Source organism: Salvelinus fontinalis, chromosome 23, assembly GCF_029448725.1.
Source record: "Salvelinus fontinalis isolate EN_2023a chromosome 23, ASM2944872v1, whole genome shotgun sequence".
Lineage (NCBI taxonomy): Eukaryota > Metazoa > Chordata > Actinopteri > Salmoniformes > Salmonidae > Salvelinus > Salvelinus fontinalis.
The window spans coordinates 4,530,996-4,541,432 of NC_074687.1; the positions used below are offsets into that span (position 1 = coordinate 4,530,996).

The 10,437-nt window shown below is 43.4% G+C and overlaps 1 protein-coding gene across 11 annotated transcripts; it reads left to right on the forward strand.

Annotated features, from left to right (window-relative positions):
- Nucleotides 1–365: 365 nt before the first annotated feature.
- LOC129820745 (uncharacterized) lies at nt 366–10,389 on the forward strand. Of its 11 annotated transcripts, none has more exons than XM_055877674.1 (8): nt 366–692; nt 5,012–5,124; nt 5,536–5,573; nt 5,705–5,775; nt 5,985–6,051; nt 6,222–6,419; nt 7,680–7,751; nt 8,250–10,389. In XM_055877674.1, the coding sequence occupies exons 1-8, from the start codon at nt 444–446 to the stop codon at nt 8,351–8,353; spliced, it is 912 nt and encodes a 303-aa protein (XP_055733649.1). In that variant the 5' UTR covers nt 366–443; the 3' UTR covers nt 8,354–10,389. The 11 variants fall into 11 exon arrangements, with proteins under 11 accessions (XP_055733649.1, XP_055733650.1, XP_055733654.1 ...); XM_055877675.1 differs by lacking the exon at nt 366–692 and adding an exon at nt 1,150–1,377; XM_055877679.1 differs by lacking the exon at nt 366–692 and adding an exon at nt 1,275–1,366.
- Nucleotides 10,390–10,437: the final 48 nt, after the last annotated feature.

Consider the following 10,437-nt stretch of genomic DNA (forward strand, 5'->3'; position numbering starts at 1 on the left):
GTGGGGACACTAACTCTATAAATGTGTATCAATTTAACTTTTTATTTTCTAGCTGATAAAGATAATGTCCTTATGCTCCCAAAACTGTACCACAAGCAATGCATGTTAATGTTCAGACCGAGCATCCGGGCTCTTAAAACTCCTACAAAATACGCCTTTGTCCAATGACTAGTGTAATGTAATGCAACTGAGAGTCAAGGGCTAATAGAACCCTAGATCAACCAAAAAGTGCTCAAATGAACAGTGTAAAGTGTGTGTATTGCATCTTATCTGTTTTTGTATTGTTGTAAATGTCATTCTAGAATGCGTATAAAAGGCTACAGCTAAACTATTCTTTGCTATGGTAGTTTGCAGCCAGTTTACATCACATGCAGCGCGCATTGACACAGTGAAAACTACCCACAGGATAACCCTACCCGCACAGCCAGAGAAGACCGAAAAAAATGGAAAGCAAAAAGCATATCACGGAAAACCAGAATTTGACCCAAAAGATAAAAAATAGGGAGCTCAGAATCGTGAAAAACAGGGCACGAGTTAAATCAAATGTATGGGATCATTTTGGAGTAATCGTTAACGCTGACAAACAACATGTGGATGGATTCGCAGCGTGCAAAAAGTGCAAGCGGGTGTTAGCCTATGATAGCCATAGAACAGGCACTTCCAGCTTGAAAAAACACATTGAGAAATGCACGGTAAGTCTATTGATTGCAGAGTAGCAAAACGTGGAGCTTAAAATGCGCAGCAGGAAGGACAATTGTGGTTAGCTCGGGTTGTGGCCGTCGGTTCAATTCCACATGGTTCGGGTTGGGATAGCAGTCTTTCCTAATGGCGGTTTGCAGTCGGGTCCGATAGATCCGTTTGTGCGGTTATGTTTTTTTTTTTGGTGGGGGGCTCAAATTGGACTCGTTTATGTGCGTGTGAGAATTAAAATAAAATGCGTGCTATTGTCAAGCAGAATGCTTGATTTATTATTTTCAAATGTTGCTTTTGTATGTGTCGGCTATGTGGAGTGGTGAAGATGTTCACTTTTAATCCCAGCACATGCGCAATGAAATGTCGCAGATCCAGACGGCTACCAAAGACCGTACTTAGCGGTTGAGATAGCTCAAACTATCCTTCCATTACACTAAGAACCAGCAGTTGTGAGATATGGCATGTAGAAGCAGAGACCGTAAAAAATATAGAAGTCATACGTGGAGATATTTCAATGAAATATCTTCCGAAAGTGTGACATGCAAGCTGTGTGCGGCTGTTCTGAAGCGGACGAGCGGTAGCACAACATCCATGTTGAACCATTTAGAAAGGATCCATCATCTGTCGCTAAGACACATCAAAACACAGCGAGAGCTGATGGCGACCGTTAGAGGTAAGAGTCCTGTAAGTGTTTTATTTATTTCTTAGGTAGGCTACTACAGCAAACTCGTAAAAGTGTGATATCTGGACTGGTCACAAAGACAAGTTTCTCTTCTAGCTCCGCTTGTAAGGCCTACCTTAATTACTCAGAGGTTGCCATAAATTCAAAATGCGTCATTAGTTTTGACCCCAAGTGTACGGTAAATGGGCGAAGTTTGGTCATTTCGAGAGAAAGAAGCTTAGTGAACGGGTTTACGCCGCCCAAAATGTGTCCACGACAATAAGACCACAAGTGAGGGATTTTTGTATGGAGGTCAGTGAGTGTCGAATTTGGTCAACAAAAGTTGCTTGCTACTTGAGGCTTATTTGATCGAAACGAAGTTTAGTAATGGTTAGGTTGTTACGAATGCACTGATAAGTGGACGCACGTGGCAATTTAGAGAGAAACTATCGAAGATGTGCCTTTTTTTCACACGCGAATCTGCCCTCTAATTTGCTAGAATGGTCCCACCTGCTCTCGCCTGTATTCCATGTTTGAGGATATGTATTTCCATTGTTGTAGCGGTCACTCGACTATCTTGTCGAAATAATATAAATTCTTTGGTCACTCTCACCAGAGAGGAAGAGACGAAGCGAGAGGGTTCATTCCCGTCAAAATCTGTCCGCGGGAATAAAGCGATAAACCGACTACATTCCCGCCTTTGGGACGACTTCCATTGTTAGGGCGGAGACAAAACCATCTCGTCATTATATACAGTATCTGCGCTGACATTCACGCAGCTCTTTTGGTGAAGGTAACCCATAGGTTACTCTGCTGTTTTGGTTGTTTATTTGTTCTCTTCATTCACAATGTCTACACCAAGTTCACCCAGCTTTGGTTCAGCTGTGTGGCACAGCTTCGACAGAATAGAAGCTGCACTGGCAAAATGTAAACACTGCGACCGGAATATCAGATGTAAAGGAGGTAGCACCAGTGGCATGAAAAGGCATTTAGAGTCTCGGCATCAGGTAAACTGGACCTCCGAAAAGGACTAACGTTACCAGAACAAATTTGAGACCTCCGTCTTTTCTGACGCTGTGCTGGTAACCAGACAAAAGCAATGGAGCTATAGATATTGGAGCGCCCAAGAGACAGTAGGTATAAAAACCAAGTCGGCACTAAATAGCTATACATTTGCTGATGTTAAGAGCTATATTTGAGACGATCAATAAAGTTCTTGGAGTTATATTATATTAATTCATGACTAATCTATCGATTCAATAATCATGCGCACATTTCCGTTACATGGATTTGCGGATATCCGCTTGTATGCCAGCCGGGAATTATTATTATTTTTTATCGATTTGACGTTCTGTTAAAACCGCGCTCTAAATAGTGTTTTTTAACTTGCTAATTTGGCTAGTGCATCAGAGATCTAAAGGGAAGGTTTTGACTAGATAAAAGCTGTCACAATTTAAAACGGAAGCGATGTGACGTGCTCAAAGTAGCACATCTTAGATGTATTTCACCAGAAAAGGCATTGATATGTGTATATGTCGGCTATACAAAGCAGTACTCCGATACAACAACGGCAGCATGTTAAACCACATCAAAAACAAGCACCCAGCCATCGTAACAGAAGCTTTGGGTGGTAAATCAAAAACGACCGTCGGGGTAAAGTAGAGAACTATTATTATTATCATCCACCATGTTTGTTTGTCCATCGAATATTAGTACATGTTATTAGGGTACCCGTAAAACTTAATAGTCGACATACCCTAGTTTAAGCATTTAAAATAGGCTATTCTAATCATTCCAATCCCGATTTAAAAGGCAAATGCAGTTTAGCGGTTTGTTAGGCAGACTTTAGGACCATGTGGACGCCTAAAAGCATGAGGCAAGGCTGTTTGTACAGCTAGATGGGTTAGTTGACAACGTCACCAACGATGCGGAGATTCAATGGGCAGAAGTCCTTATTTTGTGTTTCTGGATGGCCAGATTGCTAGCATCAATGAAGCTCCATGTGGGGAATCATAGGTTGCTCGTTTCTGCTAGTTTTATCTCGTTCTTGATACCATGTCTATGCTAATATTGCAAACATTCGCAAGCTAGGTAACCATCGCTCCCGTGTGGCACAGTGGTCTAAGGCACTGCATCTCAATGCTAGAGGGGTCACTACTCACCCTGGTTCGATTGGAAGTCCCATAGGGCGGTGCACAATTGGCCCAGCGTCATCTGGGTTAGAGTTTGGCCGGGGGTAGGCCGTCATTTTAAATAAGAATTTGTTCTTAACTGACTTTCCTAGTTAAATAAATGAAACTAACAATGTATTTGATACAAGTGCTTATAGTGCAAGTGTATTTGTTTTCAATAAACATTGGAGACAAAATAAAGTTTGCATGTTTTTGACAATTTAAGCCAAACCTGTCGATTTTGCCCCATAGTTACTAAACAACCAACTATGGCTGGCTGGCTTTATGGAGAGCAGTGTTGACAACTATTTTTCAGTGAGATCGGCTATTGGCACTTTGATTTGTCGCTATATGTTGTTTTGCCATTGCTGCGATGACGTCACATCACCAGTTTGCCTTGCTGCATGCAGTCCCCACCGAAGTGTTTAGTAGATGACTTTGGCTAAGTAACTGCTGTTTGATGTGACATGAATCTAAACTAGTTTTAATCTCGGTGCTGAGCTAGTTCATAGCATCTAATTATTGTATGACATGTTGTAGAATGTTAAATCCCATATTGACTGGGGTGAATGAAGCTATAGCAAGGATATGTCTGGAGTCCATTTTGTTTGTTTTTGCTGTGCTCCAAATTATATTTGAGAGTTCGAATTATGTAGGAATTCAGTAAATAAGCTTCAATTTTATAAAAATTCCTTGGGAACTTAGGTTTATCTGAAATGTTGCTAGCCATGGGTAGTCTGGCTGACACCTAAATCAGTGTCAGCTTCCTTGCTGTGTGGTCACGTGGGTCGTGTCAGCCAGACTAAGCAATGGCGCCACCAAAAAGAAAGCACATCAAATTCCCAGAATTTGATCCAAAAGGAATGAGGAATTCAACATTTGTCTAAGGTGGATCCGATGAGGGCGAGACTGCAAGGTGGGGGTGGGGGGGGGGGGGGGGGTAAATTAAAGGCTCAATTAGAAGTCTGTCTCTAATACCCAGCAGTTGTGTTCAGTAATTGAAGTAAATAAACGCCCGGGGTATTAATTGAAGTTTTACGAGTAGTCTATAAAACCACCCAACAAAATCTTCAGGGGCAACATGTACAATTTTAAAACAAAAAAGCAGCTCAACCACTTGTTCTGGTATACATCTGGTGGGCGACGATATACTGAACAAAAATATAAACACATCATGCAACAATTTCAAAGATTTTACTGAGTTACAGTTCATATAAGAAACTTTTTTAGGCCCTAATCTATGGATTTCACATGACTATGCAGGTGTGGCGTTGTGACAACTGCACATGTTAGTGGCCTTTCATTGTCCCCACATGTGTAATGATCCGGCTGTTTAATCAGCTTCTTGGTATGCCACATCTGTATGGTGGATGTTGCGTTTTATATTTGTGTTCAGCGTATTATGCCGTTAATAGTAAATCTTATTGGAACATGACATACCATGATGTTTTTTGTTAATGCTTATGTGGTATGAATGATTTTTCAGTCGTTGAAGTACAGCAAAAGAGAAGCTGCAATAAAGGAAGAGAAGACCCTTTCCAAGAAGAGCACACATGAGGATGAGGAAGATGAGCCATGCCCTAAAAGAGGGATGTCAAAGTGGGTACTTTAATTTACTTTTACCCGGTTAGTGTCATTGAGATGAAACATCTATTTTGCAAGAGACCCGGCCAAAATAGCAGCACACAAAACATGTACAGCAAAGCGCTGCAGTTGAATAATGTCAGTTTACTCATTGGTTTTGGTAGAAGGGGTTCCACTAGGAGTCAACACATTGACAGCTCCCCAATTCAGTGTATCATGTTTATTGGGTGTTTAAACAATGGTAACACGTTTGTGTAGGCCACTGTATAGATTGTCAGAGACCATAATCTAATCTGACAGACTAGTTATATTTAGTTCATATAAATGTGTGATTTTAGTATTTTTTAAAAATGGCCAAGCCTTTGCCAGACTGTACATTGTTCTCACGGTTTAACTTTGTATTTCTGTGTTCTTAACATCCCCCAGGCAAGAACCCAATACTTCAGAGATAGCCTTGACAGAAGGTTGGTTTCTGTTGTTGTATTAAGTTTCAATCCAAGATGTCCTGTGTAGTCAAATATGTGATCTTTCAGATTGTCTCATAAGAAGGATATTGTGGTTATGTCTCTCATATACTGATTCTTTCATGCTGTAGGTGGAGCTCCAGAGCAGTTTGGGTTTCAGTATGGACTTGAGGGACCAACATTTAAGAATGAGAATGGGGAGGTGAGTTGGGAAAGCATTGCTCAAATGAATGTTTCTTTTACTCTTGTAATTAGCTGCAGTTTGCCTGGGTACCAGTCCGTTTCTGTTATCATTCAGCTTCTTGTCATGACAGTGGCATGATGGCACAAACAGATCTGGGACCAGGCTAAGTTACAGCACCTTTGCTCCTCATTTCTTCTACTCAAACCTCTTCCTTTCTGTCTTGGCAGTCCTCCAAGAGCCATCTGTCCATCATCAAAGTAGAACAACTGGACTCCCTCCTCCCAGACCAAACAGGTGTGTGTGTGGAGTTGGGACTATAGTGAATGTGTGCACTGAACTAAACAGTGACGCAAGTGAAAATAATTTGCGGCAGCATTTGGACTATGATTGATTTACCTACCTATTTACATATCCAATGTGCACTTATCAGGAGTTGACTGTTCCCCTTTCTGTTCCATCCCCAGACTCCAGCTGTGGTTCAGGGTCGCCTGGGGATTCGGGGCCTCCTGGCTCGTCTGGTTCTGGGTCCAATTCTAGTCCGGCTTCACAGTTTTTCAGGAAGTGCCACCAGGCAGGCTGCACACAATTCATCTTCTCGGAGTTCGCCTCCCGTCTCAGCACCATCACTGAGAGGATCGCATCCCAGCAGGCCAGCGAGGAAGGTGAGACTGAACACCTGAGGAATTAAAGGGCACTAAATGGAATGATACGGGCGACTCCTTATAGATAAACCGGCTTGGTACGGTTGTCGGCTAACTAAACCGGAGCATGCACGTTTTCAAAGTGCACTTGTCAACTGTAGTGTTGCCCATTGTAAAACTGCTCCTTGTTGGGCGTGTGCTTGTAATACATTTATGTTAGTGTCAGTATAGGGGTATGATTCTCGCTTGGGGGTGCGAGAGGTCACGGGTCGGATAAGCCCCCATTTTGTTACGTACGCCTCTTGGAGGAGGGAACGCAACACCCTGCTACACAACTCCCTGTGGAGTGAAAGAGGTATGTGATTGTGGGTGCGGGTAAGGATGACAGAGGCAGAGAATATTACCGTTTACAGGGAATTTATTTCCTTAACACGGTAAATGTGGGGAAAGGGGGCTGGATGGAACCGAAGCAAAGAAAGTTAGAGCCCCCTCTCCTATCTACCTGTTAAAGTCACCTGGTGCACTAACCAAAATACTGGGGGTGGTCCGCCCAGGTCTTACCTAGTGTGCATAGACAGAGTAAAGACTACAGATTACCTGTATGTATGCCCGACAGGCCTCTTGCCTAAACACTCCCACGGCGCCTTCACCTTCCCCCCTGGGAACAAAAACAGAATAATTACTAATGTAAAGTGAACAATTTCAATAATCAAAAACACTAAGTCCTTTTGGCATATGTAACCGATGTGAAATGGCTAGCTAGTTAGCCGTGGTGCGCGCTAATAGCGTATCAATCGGTGACGTCACTTGCTCTGAGACCTTGAAGTAGTTTCCCTTGCTCTGCAAGGGCCGCGGCTTTTGTGGAGCGATGGGTAACGATGCTTCGTGGGTGTCAGTTGTTGTGTGCAGAGGGTCCCTGGTTCGAGGCCAGGTAGGGGCGAGGAAAGGGACGGAAGTTAAACTGTTACACATACCTCAGAAGTAGCTACTACAAAATACTTTACAACAAATTTACCAGACTAACAACCAACACAGCACATACAAAGAAGCTCCCTCCTAACAAAGGAACACTGGCTTTTCAAGCTGCAGAAGGAGTCGGTAATTGCAGACAGCTGTATCCCCTGACGAGAGGGTGGGGTCAGAGCTCCAATCTGCAACGGGGGCCGACCAATCAGCTGCTTGGAATCCAGGACGCCATCCTGAAACACACACATACAAACCCACAACACAGAAACTGGGGAAAGTAACAATATTAACCTAAATAATTTCCTGTGTTCACAGATTTCAACCTCACCCTGAAAGTGCTGGAAGCCTCTGGGATGCTGCCAGAGATCTTTACCAAAAGAGACCAAGGTAAAGTATTTTAACATCCCCAAAATGTTTTGCTTGTCAGCAATCAAGTTTTCAAGATGTGAATCTTTCAAAGGGGTTGATTTCTGTAGTTTGAAAGTTACATATCTTGAAAAATTGATTGCTGACAAGTAAAACATTTGGGGACTATGTCAACAATGGACTAATGAAACAAATACCAGAAGATAGTTTTGGGGTGGAATTTTCCTTTAAGACAAAATACACACACTTTGTGGTGCATGGAATAAAGTCCCCATAAGTTAGCTCCTCATAGGAATTCTGGTTCAGAAGTACAAGTAACCTTGCCTGACACCTGAAGAATGATATCTTCCCGAGCTAATGGCTAGGCTTAAGCTCGATGGGCTAACACAGTCATGTGGCATGCAGGAGTCCCTCCGGGCTCGTACCCTGACCGGTCACACCCACTGGCCAGTAGTCAGACACAGAGCCCAGAGAACTGCTGTCACCCTGATGCCCTTTTTGTTTTATTCCTTTTTCCAGAAATGGAGAAGAGACTGAGGGAGCTACAGAGAGAGACTGTAGCGGTGAGGACAGCCAGGTCTGCCATGAGAGATGCTTGCGTCATGAGCTTCACCTCATCATGACGGAGCACCGCTGAAGATCAAAGCGGTTTTATAAGGCGTTATAACCAGGGCCTGGAGTTTCTGACATCTTGACTGAATCAAATCAAATGTATTTATATAGCCCTTCGTACATCAGCTGATATCTCAAAGTGCTGTACAGAAATGCAGGTGTAGAAGCACGGTGGCTAGGAAAAACTCCCTAGAAAGGCCAAAACCTAGGAAGAAACCTAGAGAGGAACCAGGCTATGAGGGGTGGCCAGTCCTCTTCTGGCTGTGCCGGGTGGAGATTATAACAGAACATGGCCAAGATGTTCATAAATGACCAGCATGGTCAAATAATAATAATCACAGTAGTTATTGAGGGTGCAGCAAGTCAGCACCTCAGGAGTAAATGTCAGTTGGCTTTTCATAGCTGATCATTAAGAGTATCTCTAACGCTCCTGCTGTCTCTAGAGAGTTGAAAACAGCAGGTCTAGGACAGGTAGCACGTCCGGTGAACAGGTCAGGGTTCCATAGGCGCAGGCAGAACAGTTGAAACTGGAACAGCAGCACGGCCAGGTGGACTGGGGACAGCAAGGAGTAGTCATGCCAGGTCGTCCTGAGGCATGGTCCTAGGGCTCAGGTCCTCCGAGAGAGAGAATTAGAGAGCATACTTAAATTCACACAGGACACTGGATAAGACAGGAGAAGTACTCCAGATATAACAAACTGACCCTAGCCCCCTGACACATAAACTACTGCAGCATAAATACTGGAGGCTGAGACAGGAGGGGTCAGGAGACACTGTGGCCCCATCCGATGATACCCCCGGACAGGGCCAAACAGGAAGGATATAACCCCACCCACTTTGCCAAAGCACAGCCCCCACACCACTAGAGGGATATCTTCAGCCACCAACTTACCATCCTGAGACAAGGCCGAATATAGCCCACAAAGATCTCCGCCACGGCACAACCCAAGGGGGGGCGCCAACCCAGACAGGAAGATCACGTCAGTGACTCAACCCACTCGAGTGACGCACCCCTCCTAGGGATGGCATGGAAGAGCGCCAGTGACTCAGCCCCTGTAATAGGGTTAGAGGCAGAGAATCCCAGTGGAGAGAGGGGATCCGACCAGGCAGAGACAGCAAGGGCATTTAGTTGCTCCAGAGCCTTTCCGTTCACCTTCACACTCCTGGGCCAGACTACACTCAATCATATGACCCACTGAAGAGATGAGTCTTCGGTAAAGACTTAAAAGTTGAGACCGAGTCTGCGTCTTTCACATGGGTAGGCAGACCATTCCATAAAAATGTAGATCTATAGGAGAAAGCCCTGCCTCCAGCTGTTTGCTTAGAAATTCTAGGGACAGTTAGGAGGCCTGCGTCTTGTGACTGTAGCGTACGTGTAGGTATGTACGGCAGGACCAACTCGGAAAGATAGGTAGGAGCAAGCCCATGTAACGCTTTGTAGGTTAACAGTAAAACCTTGAAATAAGCCCTTGCCTTAACAGGAAGCCAGTGTAGGGAGGCTAGCGCTGGAGTAATATGATACAATTAGGAAGGTATAGGACCTGGAGTATCCCATGGTCCAATCCCCTCGTCAGGAAAAACAGATCCTCCTTTTAACCGAAATGTAAATATTTCAAACCTTTTGTATTTGACATATTTTTCTACCCATGTTCAACCTTTAACTCTGTGATATTTGACTCTATGATATCTGAACTCTGTGACATTTGAATGCAGTTTTTCACCCTGACCACTAACTTGAGTGGCATGTTATACATTAAATTAGTAATTGGTAATATAATCTTTTGACAGACATTGGTTCTGAGGTTATTGGTGATGTTAGTAGGTGATTCTTAGTCTCCCTCTGTACTGTATATTATATGCTCACTAACCCTTAACAGACTTAATATATACTGAATGTGCAAATTAGTAGATCAAATGTTTTATTAACGGTTACTATGTCCACTAGTACTATAAGATTAATTATTTAGAATACACTGTAATATAGTATACTTGAGAGTAAAGTTGAGACCTGTGACCTTCTGGGAATGAATTAAACTTGTTATGTAAATTAGTTGTGATTATTTCAGATGGAAAAATGTCCTGAACTTTACTTTTT

What these genes read in the sequence shown, in the direction of transcription:
- LOC129820745 (XM_055877674.1), top strand. Translation starts at nt 444, where the DNA reads ATGGAAAGCAAAAAGCATATCACGGAAAACCAGAATTTGACCCAAAAG. An exon ending in TTAAGAATGAGAATGGGGAG is followed by an intron (nt 5,776 to 5,984) that starts GTGAGTTGGGAA and finishes CTGTCTTGGCAG; the next exon opens with TCCTCCAAGAGCCATCTGTC. An exon ending in CTTTACCAAAAGAGACCAAG is followed by an intron (nt 7,752 to 8,249) that starts GTAAAGTATTTT and finishes TCCTTTTTCCAG; the next exon opens with AAATGGAGAAGAGACTGAGG.